This window comes from Phalacrocorax carbo, chromosome 3, assembly GCF_963921805.1.
Source record: "Phalacrocorax carbo chromosome 3, bPhaCar2.1, whole genome shotgun sequence".
Taxonomy (NCBI): domain Eukaryota; kingdom Metazoa; phylum Chordata; class Aves; order Suliformes; family Phalacrocoracidae; genus Phalacrocorax; species Phalacrocorax carbo.
The window spans coordinates 73,884,013-73,901,216 of record NC_087515.1 but is presented as its reverse complement, the minus strand read 5'-3'; the positions used below and the strand labels follow the sequence as shown (position 1 = coordinate 73,901,216).

The 17,204-nt window shown below is 40.0% G+C and overlaps 1 protein-coding gene across 2 annotated transcripts in view; it reads right to left on the bottom strand.

Moving 5' to 3' along the window:
* Positions 1-175: 175 nt before the first annotated feature.
* Positions 176-17,204, bottom strand: part of MCM9 (minichromosome maintenance 9 homologous recombination repair factor) — a 57,502-nt gene continuing 40,473 nt past the window's right edge. For both annotated transcript variants that reach the window (XM_064447389.1, XM_064447390.1), the window contains exons 8-13: positions 14,921-15,095; positions 12,252-12,454; positions 11,082-11,285; positions 9,457-9,539; positions 4,624-4,769; positions 176-2,414 (exon numbers count right to left, since the gene is read on the bottom strand). In XM_064447389.1, coding sequence (XP_064303459.1) covers positions 848-2,414; positions 4,624-4,769; positions 9,457-9,539; positions 11,082-11,285; positions 12,252-12,454; positions 14,921-15,095 — 2,378 coding nt within the window. In that variant the 3' untranslated portion in view covers positions 176-847. The remainder of the gene's footprint in view (positions 2,415-4,623; positions 4,770-9,456; positions 9,540-11,081; positions 11,286-12,251; positions 12,455-14,920; positions 15,096-17,204) is intronic.

Here is a 17,204-nt window from a genome sequence, read left to right as displayed (position 1 = left end):
ATGCTGCTAGGTTTGAAGTGTAGCTTGTATGCCAGGGCTTAATGCCTGCATTAAAGTTACCCTGGTTACTGAGGACTCCCATTCAATCACCTGAAATTGTTCTCTCTGCAGTGTAGAACTGTATGTGTATTACAGAGTTAGGTTTTGATAAAATGACCCAGAATACAGACACAGATGCCTGAACCAGTGTATTTAAAATTGAAATGAAAAAAAATAAACAAACCAGAAGCAAAAAGCTCTTGATCCACATCTTCAGCATCAGCAATGTGACAAGGAGCAGAGTAATGAGAGATCCAGCAAAATTGTCATGATACTGATAATACAGAAATACTTACCCCAGCATGATGATAAATCACAATACAGCTAACTACCCTCAGACAAACAGCATATATAGATGAACAAAACACAATGACATAGCTTTAGCATCATAATTTTTCTAAAGCGGCACAGTCATTTGGAAGGACAATCTGAATCACATATAGTTCTAACTGTTACATGAAATAAAGGATAACAGTCAGTTAAGCGTGCTCTTCTGCAAGATTCACTATACTCTGGATATATGATCATAACCATACAAGTCTTCAGGTTACATCAGGTCAATCAAAACAGTCACCTAATACAAGTAGCCTTGGGAAGAGTTTAGAAAACGAAAAGCCCCGTCAGACCTGCAGTATACACAGTCCTTAGCTGATGTAAAGCATACGGCCCTTAAAGAAAGTATGTTCGTCGGTATCAACAGAGGTCCAGGATGATTATTTTTAAATGCTTTGTAAACTACAGATACAATCCATAGAAGGATGGAGATTCAGAAGAACTGTACATTAAGTAATTTGGAGGTATATACAAGTTACACGCTTGGATTTTTCCTAACCTCTTCATCCCAATCAAAATCTAATGTAGCATCATCTAGCTCTGCTATCGAGAAGAGAGATTTCTGTGTGACCACACTGGCTTTACTAGCGTTTCCCAACGCAAAACTCTTCCTTCTGCTAGGATGGCTCACATGCACCTTCAGCAATGGACTATGGCTTTCCTTGTGAGTGTCAGTCTTAATGGTACGGGAGGTTTCCAATTTTGACTGAGGACGAGATGCAAAGGAGAATGTTGACAGTTTGGCTAATGTGCTGGAGCGTACCTTCCCTGTGCTTGGGCCACCAAGCTTCGCCTCTCCCTCCCTTTTCTTTTCAGTGGATGGAGATGACACGGCATCAAAGCTGACATCAGAGCATATTGTTGCGCTTCCTCTCATCTCTCTTCCTAAGGGCTGACTCTGTTGCTCTTCTCTCCCTTTATTATCAATTGATCGTTTTTCCGAACTACTTTTTCCTAAGCGACTCAATGCCATCCTGGATTTCTCAGAGGGGCAGCATTCTTCTGGCAGCTGCCCACCCTGGAGCTGCTCTCCAAGCTTAGAAATATTTTCATTCTGAAAAAGAGAAAATTCTTCATTTTTCTTCTCTGAAGAATCAAGTTTTGTCCTTGGTCTGAAAGAAAATTTAGCTAGTTTAGCTGCTGGAGGATTTTCACTGTCAAGGATTTCTGGCTCAGGGGAACTTACTACCTTTGTTTCCTTCACTGCTTGACCTTTACTGCGTTTTCTCATGGAAATTGTTGCAGTTTTTGCTGCTACAGATACACTGTTCTTTTCCTCCCCTAGCACAGAATCTGCATCACTTGAAAGATCAGGCAGGCCAGGCGCAGGTGATACGGAAGGAAGGGCCTTTGCCTCAGGGTCCTGTGTACTTGTAAAGAATCCACGTGATTTCTCTGTGTGCAGTCTCTGACACCTTTTAGAAACTCGCTGTGTAATAACTGAATCCTGCACACTAGCACTTGGTGATGCTGCGTCGTGAATACTTGATTCTAAAGAAAAACAGTTGTGTTCTTCTGTCCTTTTCCGGCTTATCTTGGAAACTCTGTCCTGTTCCAAAGGAGGATGTAGATTCACTGTTGCTAGTGACTCTCTCATTCCATCCCCCTTCCCTGCTATCGAAGCACTTCTTTCTTCAGAACAGGATGTTTTACACAGTGTTTTTGAAACCAAATTATTTGGAGATATCTTGGGCACTGGAGACTTTTTCTGAAAAGTTTCTTCAGCATCGGGGTTGGTCTCTTCCAGGCTGTCAAACCATGCCAGGCTGCCATCATCACCCCTCTCGCTATGTTTAATCAAGTGTTTTGTATTTTTGTTATTACCATATGCCAGTTTGCGTACGGTTTCTAGCTGTATATCCCCTTCACAGCTGCCTTTGAGCAAAGAAGGCTGTGGCCTGGAGTTATTCTCCTGTTGATCTGAAGGTTCTGACTGAGACATTTGCTTTGACTGCCCAAATGCATCCTTGCTCAAGCATCTTGTAGTAGTACTGAAACTTGTCTCTTCAGGCTGCAGCTGGCACGAATTTTCCTTTTGTAATCTATGGAATAAAAAAAAAAACAAAACCAAGCAATAGTAATTTATTTTTCTTTTTTTCTTTCTTTCTTTATTGCATTAGTGATGCTTAATATGTATGAATGGTGAAAAGCTACAAATAATGTAGGTCACAAAACTGCATTACCAAGTTTCACATATAGCTCCAAATGCTGGTGTTGCAGTCTGTGATCTTTCAGCACCCTCTACAGTAAGTGGCAGAATTTACTGTCCCCAGCAGAAGATAGGCAGATGGACAGAGAAAGCAACCACCTAAACTTAATTTCCTTGGGAAACTAAAAATACCCCAAATGCCCAGACAAAGAGCTTTGCACTACTTACAGCCATTGCTAGAATCCCTCAGGGATTACATATTCTCTAAGTGTGTCTTCTAGAACAGGAACCTTATTAGATTTTATCCTGAGCAAGGCAAAGCCTCAAACAAGTTATCAGAATGGAAAATCTAGATGTTACTTGGATAAGGGTTGCTGGTGGTTTTCTCTCACAATCACTATGGACCCAACATGTCAAGAACTCCACAACAGAGTGAAAGCATCTCAGATCACCTAAAAAACTTAATTATCACTATCCGTGGCTGTCACTATTCTCAAGGCCCTCCAGAACAACAGAGGTGCTAGAATGAGGGTTCCCTCCAATCTCAGTATAGCTGATATTCTGTCTGTTGTACCTAAAGATATAATTTCCAAGGGAGGTAGCATGCTACTTCTCGCTAAATAGCGATTCTAACGGTGAGTGAAAAGCAGCCACATTCTATCCCCAAAGTGACTGCATTAGTGTAGGTGAAATGATTCCTATGCATTATAAACAGTTCCTCTGCTATATGAGAAAACATTATATTGACATGTATCTTTTAGAATCATTATTATAATTATTTACAAATATGCTTATTATTAAAATTTTGATGGAAAGCAGCAGAAATTATCTGACTCATAAGAAGGGCTGAAAGATAAATGCTTGTTTTATTGAAATATAGTTTAGGGGGCATGCATGAGACAAGTCTTCTAATACAGAATAGGTTGTTTTAAAGAGGACATTCATTTAATATTCTCTAAGCTCCTTAAGAGGCGGGGAAGAAGAAATCAGCTTAATTTGCAGCACAGGGGATTCAGTGCGATATTGGGAAAACCTTTATGAGCATTAGGATGGAGCAATAATGGAAGACTACCCAATGGCAATGGAAAATCCTCTTCATTAGATGGCCTTTGGAGCAGATAACACAAGCCCCTGCCAGGAAGGTCAAACACAGACCTGACCCTGTCTTTGTATTTGATCTCCCATCCCATCCTACATTTCTATGATCCCTTACGAATACCTCTGTTTTAAAATTAGCTTTTGCTGTCTGCTGGAGATATCCCACTTTCATCTGCTTTTATTGCCTCTGTGGTTATTTAAGATGTCCTCGCTACAAGTTACAAAATAAGTCTGAAAAATATTTGAAGGAAAAAGTGTATTTTCCCAGCTGTTCTTATTCCATTAGGTTTGATAACATTAATCTTTTATCTTCCTTTAACAATAAGAAAGTATGAGTTTCTTTAGAGCCTAACCTCATTTTAGGAAACAAATGTTATTTTTTTGTATTTTATTTCCTTCCAATCTTAGTGTTTTCCCCTCAGCCTTAGTACATTAGAAGTTTTCTATTAATAACAGCAAATAGGCTTTCCAAAGACTATTGAAGGGAGCTGAAAACTAGAGAAGAGGCAGTGAAAATTCCAGCATGTAAAAAAGAAAAATCATCCAAAAGAACAGAACTTTGATTCAGGCTTATGTTTTCCAATAACAGAAAGGGAAGAATCCTGACAAGCCCAACACAAAGAAAGCTTAAAAAATATGAAGCAGATATGCTGTATTTTGCCAAGCAAGTGACAAAAGCTTATATAAGGTTATTTGCTCAGATACAGAATCTGGCATTTTGACCCTAAGAAACTCCACTAAAATGTATGTGAGCATAGAACTGAGATATGACTTGGGAACTGATTAAAATGCTCTTAAATTCTTTGTAAATTTCATAACCCAGAGAGAGAAACGATCATATGATGATTTCAGAGTGCTACTTTAAAACAACCTCCCTGCTTATCCATGTCCTCTGAAGAACAAGTCTCCTCCCAAAGTCAGATTCTATTTTTAGACTCTCTCCAGATATTGCCAAACAACTCTTTTTCACTATTGAATTATTTTGTTACTCTGCATATTATAACCTGTCAAGTCTTTGTAGCTCTTTGTGCAGAAGATCTTGCAGCTCCAGTCGCTCCAATATGAGTTCACACTGTGTTCGGTACTGTGCCATTGGATTTTCTGGAAATGAGGTGTGTAAGGCATTGATGCCTCCCAGAAGTGCACCCCCCTATGTCACCAAAAGGATAAAAAAAATTAGGAAGCTATCTTTATTATTCAGCACCCAATTTAAACAGCAGAGACCATTTTATACAAAATTCTCCCTTAGATATTTTAAAGCTTAAAGTAGCAAATATTTACTAACTAACTGTATTCACAAATAATCCTACTAGGTCTGCTCACACAGGCAATGTTGCTCACGCACATAAAGCAATTATATGATCAAGCCTGCAGTTCACTCATACTGGTTTATTTTTATTTCACAGAATCACAGGTTGGAAGGGACCTCAGGGATCATCTAGTCCAACTTTTATTTATACAAGAAATGGAGAGTCCACTTAAGGCTTGAGAACATCATTACTAAAAATGGAGATTAGGATTAAGGAAGTTTTCCAAATACCTTGTAAAAATTCTGCCCACGTGAGACACTTTTATAACTGAAGAAGTTCTGATTGCTGGAAGTTTTCATTAGCTTTGCTTAATTATTTAAATGGGAAGACCTGGGTGTTGTATTAAGGAAGGAAGGCCTTCATACAGGCTTGTCAACACAGGGTAAATTGACCAGCAAAAATATTTCTGAATAGCTCTTTAAGAATAACTAACTATTCAGGAATAATTTCAGAGAGCAAGCGATTTTAATCTGGGACAATTTTGCTGTGCCTTGTGAGAAATGAAGTAGTTTTTATTTGGAACAGTGCATCTGCACAAAGTGATTTGTACCACAACAAATAATCTAGAATAGCTCTGTAGTCAATTGCTCTTTGGAAAAAAAAAAAGAAACCCACAGCACAAACCTGACAAACCACCTATTTTGTCACAGATTGGCTACCATTTACCACTCCTGTCTAATCTATAAAGCTCAATACAACTAATGAACAAGATGCACACCACGTGCCATGAGAGCAATAGTCAACAGAATAGCAACAGTCAACAGAGTCTCTAGAACCACAGATTGCTACATATGGCATCACATGGACCTCACATTTTCATTTGTGGCAATTTCTGGTTCTTCCATCTTGAAATGGTAAAATTTTGTATTAAAAAACAAATTGCATTGAAAAAACATCATTCTGGTGGCTAATTAAAGCCCTCTAAAACTCCACAGTGCTACAGCTAAGGCTGTCCATGCCACCATTAATGCATCCCATTGAAGTTAACACTTGGGGTTTTTTTGCAGATCGCTTCAGGAACATGATAGATCTGTTCCACACAGAAGCATTAGTCTGTAGCCACGGAAAAGGCTGTTGTAGAACCCTTCTGCCATATTTTTTTCAAGAACTGGCAGGTTCATGGTTAAGGAGGGAGGGACAGTAGAAAAGAAAGTCCAGCCTCTTGGCTAGGACAGTTAAAAGCAGCCAAGGAGAACTAAATTCTCTCTCTGACGGTAAGTTCCAGTTCTTGAGATTCAGAAAGAGCCAGTTAAGCAAAGGTTTTGAAAGGCAGTGAATCGTAACTGGGAGCTTGATGTGGTGTGTGCACAGAAGGAAACTGCAGTCAACAGGAAGGGAGCTCAAACACTCAAAGTGCTACCACTCTGAAAGTGGGATCCTAACCATCTCTCATGAGGTATGCTCCAGTGGAAAATTTCTTCTGGATCGTGCATAATTCAGCTCCAGATCATAGAAGAGGAGTGGCACCGACCTATCACTTCACAAGGACCATGTGAAGATGAGTGAATTGGTGTTTCTGAAATACTCAAATATGCCAGAAACGAATTCCACAGAAAAACACATTAAGAAATTGAGAATTCTACCTTAGAACAGCAGGTAATAAAACATTGAGCAAAACACTGAAAAGGATAGTTACTTTTGGCTTGAGTACTGTCAACCTGTGACCTAAGGATCCAATGGAAAAAAAAGGAATACATGATTTTATATCCTGAGATAAGTGCTCAAGGGGTACAATTATGTCTTGCCTTCACTGACTTTTCAGTGCTTTACTCGGGTATCACAATGAGTTTCTTTTAAATGTTTGTGTGTGTGTGTGTGTGTTTGTGTGTAATATTCTAAGTGGGATGTGACTGAATTTAAGATATCTGTGGAGTTTTATTTCTGTGCTGTGCTTATGTCTCTGAGATATTTGCCCCATTGAGATATCATTTTGAGAAGAAGGTAGCCATATGACAAATCCACACACTGTGGAACTGAGGGCAGAGGATCTAGAGCAGAGAGGGAAAAAAGAAAGTATTACAGGGAAAGTTAGCAGAAAGGAAGGGTGTAAAAGTGCCTAAGGATGGGAAGACAAAATGTAAAAAGGGAGTAAAAGGACAGTGGTTGGAAAGGGAATAAAATAAGGATGAAAACACGACCAAGAGAAGGAGGGAGACAACGTTAACAAAGAGGAAACGAGGCAAAGAAAGATCAAGCCAAGGGGTTTAGAATACGCTCACAAAGACAAAGAAGGAAAGAGAAAAGTAAGGGTGAATTAGCAGACAAAACAAACAAAAGACCCCAGTAAAATAGGTTGGTGATGAAAATACGACAGTCCTCCTTCCCAAGAGGGGTCACAAGAAATAACTGAACACTGACCTGAGAACTGTGACCTTTGATTTTATACTGGCAAGAATATGCTTTTTATAGAAGTTGCAAAGACAATGTTGAAGACAGAGTTTGCTGAGCTGAAAGGTGGCAGCCAGTCCTTCAGGAATGACACTGGCACTTCCCCACTTACAACTTCATTCTACAGAATGACAGCTAGGCAGGAAACACAGGATGTATCTATACATAATCTTTTTCTAGAGGAGGAATCAATTTCTGAAAATAATCTTTTGCATGTTACTTCTATTTTTTTTAATAAAACAAATAAATCACTTCCTTCAAAAAGAAACTGTTTCAGTGATTCATTTATACTTTCTCGGAGGAAAGTAAAATTTGGCCTTAAATAGCAGATCTCAAATTTACAGATTCCTAGCAAAAATGAGCACATTTGCCTACTTGCTTATAAGAAGTGAAGAGTGGAGCAAATACGATGAGCATACCAACTACTCCCAGGTAGCGTCCTGCAGTCATAATTCAGGCAAATTTCTCCCTGACTCTAACTAGATAGATGCTTGTTATGCAAACTGCAGCCCTTGAAGGCAGGGCTGTATAAAAATGAAAAAAGTGACCAACAGTTAAAACAATTCTTTCATATTTATTCATGCTGATGAAGTAGAGTTATGCAGATGACAATACACATTCATTATTATTATTTACATACATTCCACTTTTTGACCTTCATGAAAAAAAAATTTAGTATTTCAGATTTCTTATATCCAAATCCACATTGCTTAGAAAACACCATCCCATGAAATTCCAAATCTAGTTAATTACAGGTTTAATTACAGTTAACGAATACTTATGTGATATCTTCTGCTGTTTCAACTGGATATATTGGTACAGCTTCTTATTTTAACTTAGATGCAGTGCTGTCATTGAAAAGCTGAGCTCTTCAAAACAGTGCAAGATGAATTGCAGCAGACAGCAAAATAATCTTTTGCTAGTTAATGAGGTCAGGCCCTGTAGTATTTTTGAGACAAATTCCATTTGCAACACTGTGCAGTAGACTATCCATGGCAGAAACTGCAATTAGTCTCTCAACCCTCGTTGAAAGAACAAGGGGGATCACAAGTGCCTACCTGCCATATGTGACTGTGCGTCTATCCTGGAGAGCTTTATCTCCGAAAAAGGAGCATATCTACTCCTGCAAAGGTCTTTAAGGTCCATTGAGCTAATGGGCACTATATAAAATTGTTTTAATTTGGATATATTCATATCAACCTATACAGAAACATAGGAAATGCCATTTTGGATCAGACCAGTCATCTGTGCAGTGGAATACACCATCTCTGACAGAGCCAAAACCAAATATTTCAGGCGTGCTAAAAATCCCCATGCATAACACTTTGGATAATCTGGTTATGGTAATTTTTTTCTACTGCAAAGCATGAAGGTTTACTTCCCTTAAAAATATTCTATCTGAAGTAACAGTGTCTGTATTATTTTTCACATAAAAACAAGCCTGTATCAGATCACATTCCTTTCATTAATTCTAAATGTGTTACTTTTTCTTTATATTCAACATCCTAATAATGTACAGTAATCTGAAACCTAGGCTTCCACATTTTTTCAATGCCTTTTTACATAGAAACATTACACAGATACATGTGGTAACTGGAATGCACAATTTTGAGTGTACGGCAACAAAAGTTCTGAGTTTCTGTATCACCACCAAGGTATTTTAGAATGATCTAATGGCAAAATGAAGTGTAGGTCTTGGTAACTCTTTGAAACTTGCTCAAAAAATGATTCGGTTCTCTCATACCCAGTTAATGAGTAACAAGGTAACATTATGGAAGAAAAACTCATCAGAGGCTATTAAACACAGGATATAGACACAATTTCTGGCTAAAAAGGTCTTTAAAATGTAGATTACCAAAAGTCAATAGCATGCCAAAACTTCACTTAGACTGAAAAGGCTATAAAAAAAGGTACCGGGCCTTTATCACCAATCCAGATTTTTCGGTATAATCTCTGTTTAAGAGTTTTAATAATCAAGGTGGACTAAAAATGACTTGTCAAGGTCTCTGAAGACCTACTTTCCATGAGTCCATGAAACCCTCTCCAAAGAGATAAAGGGAGCTGGCACGTATCTACATGATAAAATGAATCCCTTAAATGTGCTACTGCAGCAATTGCAATGGCAGCAATAAACCATACCTGCATAGAAGATTCCATCACTGATACCACAGTTACAGCATCCTCCAAAGTCACAGTATCTCTAAACATCAACCTGGCATGAGCTGTCAAAAATAAATGCGCATTGAAAGCAAGTGTTACCAAAGTCAAAAAGCATTTTTCTTTTGTACTAGAAGGGACAGGGTATTCAAATTTCTTCAGCTCTTCAAACAATTGTGCATGGGTCTAACTTAAATATGAATCTAATCCTTTTGATTTTAGTGTCAATTTCAACAGGAATTGGAAGGCTTAGTTCTACTAGTAAAGGATGTAATGTGACTTCTGGATTACAGTGACAGTTCGAATAAAGTTGCTTAAAATGCTAGTGTTAAACAATGCGAAGTGCTGGATATCACAACAAAGAGTGTGATATGAAACATCCCTATTTACATAGGTATGTGGTATCCCCATAAAGTAAAAAATTACTTTAAAATAAGTATTTTATTATTTTAAAATAATAAAAAAATAAGTCTAATTTTCATCACAGGTCAGGAAAGATTTTATATTCTCTAACTGGTCTGTGTCACAAATTTAATATATTATTTAATGTGCTTTTCTCTACAATAGCTTTATTTTTTTTTCTTCCTTCCCTTTCTTAAGTCAGCAAAACAAAACTGATTTTTGTAAATGGATATAATGCAAATAATTTTCCACAGGAAGCTCTCCTCCTAATTGGCCATGGAAACACAGAGAGTTCTTTTCCAGCAAGAGAAAGGCAGGTTAATTAATACCATCTGTATAATACTTTGAAAGAACAAAATGCTACTAAAAGCCCCAATCATGTGAACACATAAGAATGGAAGAAACACCAAATGTGAAAATAACATGTGGAACCCTAAAAGTTAGGAATGTCTTTAATCTAAAAAAGTTTTCCCCCAAAATGGAGGACATAATATAAACATCTGATGCAGGAAGCACTACATTGCTGACTGGCATATAAAAACATAAAGACCATTTATGTTTGTTGTTCAAAAATACAGTACATTCTTTTAAGTTCGTCCTAAAAATATTTGATATGCTGCTTTATAAAATAAAATCATGTTAAGACAGAGGCCTACTGGTTCCTTTGGTTTTGTTCTTACAAATGAAATATGGTTTGAACTCAGAGTTGGAAATGTTGAAGTCCTATTGCAAAATACAGACTTGATTACTGATAATTAAAGAAACAAGAATGTGTTATTTTTGATGTTATATTAATTTCAGGATAGAAGCAAATACTTGACACCTTTCCTCAAGCTGAGTAGGATGGCAACCTAGGACTCAAATGAAATAAAATAAATCCTGAGACTGCTTTTCATAAAGACACACAACTTCTGAGATTTTTCTCTCATATGTGATTTCTTCCAGTGGTTTGAGTTTTTATTATGGGTGTCAGAATGGCAAAATGAAAACTGATTTTGATAATCTCAATATAACATCCTTTCCCACATTCAAAATCTCCAACCCCAAGCCTCTTTAGATTAGAAAGAAAAAGCAATACAAGAATCACCTATCCCTACCTCTGTGGAAAATCTGCTACTCTGCTTACTGGCTATAATTACACTCCTGATCTATTCATTTTATAAAGGTTAATTGTTAGCCTAAAAATAAAATTGCCGCAGCCTTACCTTCTGCGAGGCGTATCAAACTTTCTAATAAGCGAATGGTAGTTCGGGCAGCATTTCTGCAGTCGCTTTGACGCTGCATTTGATAGTAGCGTACGAGGATCAGGTTGCTCTCATCAGACAGTTTTGGCTGTATACTTTTTATAAGGCAGAAGTAGGTTTTCATCTTTTCCATGCTCCACAGCTTTTCTGATTTGCTTGGGCAACCTGAATAACAACTGCCTAGTCAGTAATTTTACAACAGACTTTAAGCTTTTTCCTAAGAATTCCTGTTGAATAGACAAGTGACTATACAGGACACGTTACTATATTTTTGGGGCATACTGGGTTGTCCGTATGCTAGTCTTTAAGCACTCGGTCAGCTTCCAGTGTGGAATTTTAGACACTGTCCAGTCCCTCCCCTATCAAAATCCACAGTAAAACCTCCAGTAATTTCAACAGAACTGCTGTAAAACTCACTGCCCACCAGGGTAGAGTCAGTACAATGTGTTCTAGTATTCCTTAAAATGTAAAATGCTACATGAATGTAGGTACTGCCTCTGGCCATTTCATCTACTTTGTAGGAGCCAAAACCTACCTGCCCTACCTGTTTGCAGGGAAACATTTTGGGAAGGGAAGGAAGCTAGCTGAGGAAGTTTCCTCTAACCATGTCTTCCCTAATGGGGATCACAGCCATGTTCCTGCAGTGGATGGAGAAGGGGCTGGTTAAAATCAAATCACACTGCCTTCCCTATTCCCAGAGCACAGAATGCCTCATAGGGAACACTGTTGTTCACTCTTTGAGCCCTGCAGCACACGCAGCTCAGATTTGTTCTGTCTAAGTTTCCTATTAACAGCATGTACAATTGCATGGTGTGTAAGATCTGCGCATCAAGCAAGGTAAAGGCGCAGGATGGAAATTATCAACTTACTGAGCAGTCTGGGCTGAAATCTCTTGTAAAGGATCATAGAGTAGAAGTATAGTGTTCTTAGCTCACCCCTATTAATTAATTGGTGATCTCTCTCTTACTCCTACTTGAAAAACAACCATACCACCAGGAACTACTGTAGCGAAAATGGCAACTCTGATTAATATGAAAGACTCAAGAACAACAAACTAAACTGAAAGGTGGGGAAATTAAAAAACCAAAATCAAATCAAAACCACCTTATAATTTAAAAAGAGTACTCTTACCTTTATTTTGCAAGATGAAGGAGGAAATGATGCGGTCCCATTCCTCATTCTTTGTATCTAACAATACTAAGACCAGGTCAAATCTGCTCAACAGGGGACTGCCAAGAGCTATGTTGACAGAGACAGACTCATTAGGGTCATAATGGCCTTTTGGGTTTGTTGCTGCCAGGATAGTTGTCCTTGTATTAAGCTTGCACACCAAGCTAGAGAAAAGCATGTGAACATCATGGTTCAATTAAATTGGGCAGGGGAAATAATTCCAAGGTGTTAAAAATTATGTTTTTATGTCATAAAAAGCACATCTTACCTTGAAAGACCATAAGAGCTAAACAATATACACAATTGTTGTATTAATATATATTATATATATAGCATTTCTCAGTCAGAGAATAGCAACTAGACAGAAAGACAGTGATCAGGATACCAAAAGTAACTAAGCAATATTGCCATGAGTATTATCTATACACAGGTAGGTCCTTAAATGATGAAAACCAACCTAGCTTTTCAGAAATAGGTATTACTTTACTGATTTATATGGCACAAAACACTTTTTTAATGATGGAAAGTAACATTTTAGCTTAATTCACATTTTAAGAAAGCAAAATAAAAAGTAATATAAAGGTATGTTTTATTCCTGTGTGTAAACATGTTATGACTATGAACCCAACCACTGATGACAGCCATATGAACTGTTTCTCCAGGGAAATAGCCATTTTCCTCTCTTAAACATGGTATCCTGGCATGTGTTTGTAGATGTCGGGAAAGATTATTCTTATTCTAGTAGTCCAAATGTAATCCTTTTGGCTAAGGCAGCAGCAGAAGTATTCTAACTTTGGTTTGTTGCTGAGCTATTTCTAGTCAGCTCCTGATTACTGCTGCCTCGTGTCCAAAGTTATTCTGTAACCAAGAGGAAGGACCACAGATCTTCTATTAGCTTATACCCAGTGGGAAAGAAACCATATCTCCCATGCACCAAAATAAGACTTTAAATTAACAAAGTGCTTAACATATCTGTGCTAAGTTACTACTCAAAAAAGCCTCATTAGATGTAGTCCTTAAAAGTCAGCAACTGAGGCTATATGCTCAAGCTAGCAAACTGTGTTTTGGGGTCTACAAAACCCCACCAACTGCAACAGGGAACCCAGCTAAAATATGTTGCTATCTACATTAACATGAAGATAGGACCACATTAACTTCAAATATTTGTCCCCAACTGGATTACTGACAAAGGCAATGCTTTTTTTGATGCAGCCCAGGATATGGTTGGCCTTCTGGACTGCAGGCGCACACTGTTGGCTCATGTCCAGCTTTTTGTTCACCAATACCCCCAGATGTCCTTCTCCACAGGGCTGCTCTCAATCTCTTCATCCCCCAGCCTGTATTGATACCAGAGGTTGCCCCAACCCAGGTGCAGGACCTTGCACTTGGCCTTGTTGAACCTCATGAGGTTCTCACAGGCCGACCTCTACAGCTTGTCCACGTGTCTCTGGATGACATCCCATCCTTCTGGTGTGTCAACTTCACCGCTCAGCTTGGTGTCAGCTGCAAACTTGCTGAGGGTGCACTTGATCCCACTGTCTTTGTCATTGATGAAGACATCAAAAAGCACTGGTCCTAGTACAGACTCTTGAGGGACACCACTCATCACTGATCTCCATCTGGACATTGAGCCATTGACCACTACCCTCTGGATGTGACCATCCAGCCAGTTCCTTCTCCACCAAAGAGTCCACCCATCAAATCCGTATCTCCCCAGTTTAGACCATGGGGGACCATGTCAACGGCCTTACAGAAGTCCAGATAGACGATACCCATCACTCTTCCCTTGTCCACTGATGTAGTCACTCCATCACAGAAGGCCACTAGATTGGCCAGGCAGGACTTGCCCTTGGTGAAGCCATAAAGTCAAAGAGGCTAAGAGAGCTTCAGTGCAGATGCTCAGCATAAGGAAAGGACGTGATCTGTTAGAGGAGCCAAGAAGATGTGATTGGAGCAAGAGCTGATTTGAAAGCGACAAGGAGGAACAGGGAAAGAATGATGCCTTTTGAGCAGCAGAGATTTCAGCAATACCAGCCAGGAAATTATTTGGGCCAGGACAAGAGCTGCATATGACTCACAGAATGAGATTTAAGCTGAAAGATCAAAGTGGCAGGGGGGGAAAAAGCAGATTTGAACACATTCTATGAAAAAGAAAGTGAAAAACTGAAAGTAAGCAGAGTTTATATTTGTGCCATGCCTAACATACAAAATTCAGCATCCTGTAAATCTCTTGGTTACTGGATTTTGGAGAAATGAAGTCCTGCTTTCTGAGTTCCAATAAAAATTTCACAAAGCTCGTCATTTCACCTATGATTATTATCACCACTCACAGCAATGGAGGAGGCAAAAAACACCAAGTCTTCTTAGAAAAGTGCCCTGGTCTACAGTGGTATATTGAAAACCCAACAGTGAAGAGGGTATGTGTTTATTGTGATTGCTTGCAACCTCTGACCCAGTGCACCATCCTTTGAAATGTTGACTCATCTAGTTTAATACTGCTGAGAACAAAACTACTGAGTACAACAAAGAAAACAGATATATTTTATCAGCATGACAAACCTCCCTCCAACTTGTAAGTAGAAGAGAAAGATCTTATGTTGTTCTATCACATATGTTAACATGCCACTTACCCTGCCTTTGCAACACTGATTGTTTGTTGCTCCATTGCTTCATGGATACTGGTTCTGTCATGTTCTTTGATACTATTGAACTCATCAATGCAACAAAGGCCTCCATCTGCAAGCACCAGTGCTCCAGCTTCCAAGTTCCACTCCCCAAAGTCTTTCACAGCAGTCACTGTCAAACCTGAACAATCAATTACTTCAGTCAGTCTTTTTCTTAAAATGCAGGAGTGCACTTGAGCAATAGAAAGGGACCAGGCACACTCAGGTGTGCCATGGGCAGAAAGCAAAACAGCAAGTTAGCTCCACCACATACCTCTACCATGTAACTCACTTTACACCTAATGGTAAGAAATCCCACTAGCTTTCGGCAGATTAGCCTGGATCTGTGCAGCAGATTCTGTTAAGCTTCCCATGTTCGATAGTGACTTGTTTTAGGACTTTGTTAATTGAAGAAAAGAGATCAGGGTAAGGAGACTAAATCTGCCAGATCAAACTGAAAATTAGGACAAATGCAAAGATAACAAAATCATGGAATGGACCCAGTCAGCTCCTCCTCCCCATCAACTACTAAAACAGACAAATATTTGGAGCTGCAAAACAAAGTTTGGAAAAAAAATATTATTTCAGGTGTCTTTCAACTCCTGGCCCCAGGAAGTGGAGACAAATTCTCACTTTAAGCTAAGGCAATTAAATTTCTTTACGAGAATTTGGGTTCCTCTAAGCATTATGCAAAAATTAAAATTCAAAGATGCCCAAGGATTAAATTGGAGGGGTGGGGGGGAAGTTCCCAGCAGGGATCAGTAAATCTACACATGATACAACACTGGGAGCACGGCAGGTCAGAAACTCTGCACAACTGTGAAAACGGCCACTCATTATCAAGTATGTGCAGCTCCTTTCAAACTTTCTATTCCCTGTTTCCCAGCTTCTTCCCTATCTTTAGCCCTCCTTTTTCACTCCAGTGATGAGCTCAAAATATCCTCGTAGCTGACAAGCTGCAACCAGCCTAAAATCTCCTGGAATGCTATGGCAAAACCTGTGCAAGAATACCCCTCCCGCCCCAACTTCCCTTGGTTCAGGAGGGAGAGGCTGCTGAGGCCTTCTCATCGCTGCACAGCCCACCACAGTAGCCGTTTATTCCCAGTCAGCAGAAAGTTATTGGAAATGTATGTTTTCTGATAACATAACATGTACTTTAGGTTGTTGTGAGCAATCTCCTCCATTGTGTCCATTTTTTCCTGGTTTCCTGGACTCTGTGCTGAACAACTTGGGCAGTCAATCTTACAGAATTACAAAAAAGCAAAATAACCTCTAGCCTTGTGCCAGACATATGGAGAATGCTATTAAAAAGCGGAGAGAGCAACAGATCAGGTAGGTATCAGACGATGACAACCCAAAAGCATCATCTACTTTCCAAACCGCGCATGGGCTTGGAGATTTGCTGAAGAGCAAGGGCCTCTGCGCCCTCAGCACTGCGTTCTCGCCCGCTGCAGATCTGGCAGCGCGCTGCTCCTGTCAGCAGGGCTCGGCCTTTCCATGCAGGTGGGAAGGTGGCTCCCACATGCCTTTTTGCTGTGCATATTCCGCCACATTCAAGGGCTCCCCGCAGACATTACTAGAGCCTGGCTGTGTATTTATTTCCACACAGAATCTCTTTCTGTGGTGAGGGTACACAATTGACTCCCACCCCCCCGCCAGGCCCTGAACACTTTGTGCTCTTCCCAGCCCACAGAGGCAGGAGGCATGTGAACTGCAGCACGTTGCTCCTGATCCCTTGTGTGTGGCAGCCACAAGATGGCTTTCTCTACAGGCCTCCTGCTGCCACACAAGATGGCCTCCTCTCTGGGCTTCCTGCTGCTGCACATGGATATGTGCTCGTTTCAGTTACCTAAGCCCTTCTTTACAAATATAGGAATGGGGTGGCTTCTTGACAGCACGACTGTGTAAAAGGCATGCTCCGATCCCTCCACAGCCCCTCTGAGGGTGAACCTCTCTTGCAACAGCAAGGTGGATTTGTGGCAGAACTCAGCATCGTGCAGACAGTTCGTCCGCACCTGGGGTGTCCTAGCACCCCTCCAGCAAACCCCCCTTTATGCAGAGAGCACCCCAGCAAGCGAGGTGCCAGCCAGGCTGCCCATTACGCTGCCTCCTGGCTCACCACCTTCAGCCAAGAGCTGGGCGCTGCAGGATTGACCAGGAGGGCACAGCTCCCCTGAGGGCTTGGCCTCTTGCAAGCCGATGGCCCCAGAGGACAGCCCCACAGCCTGAGCCTGGAGCTGTGGTGGCTCTG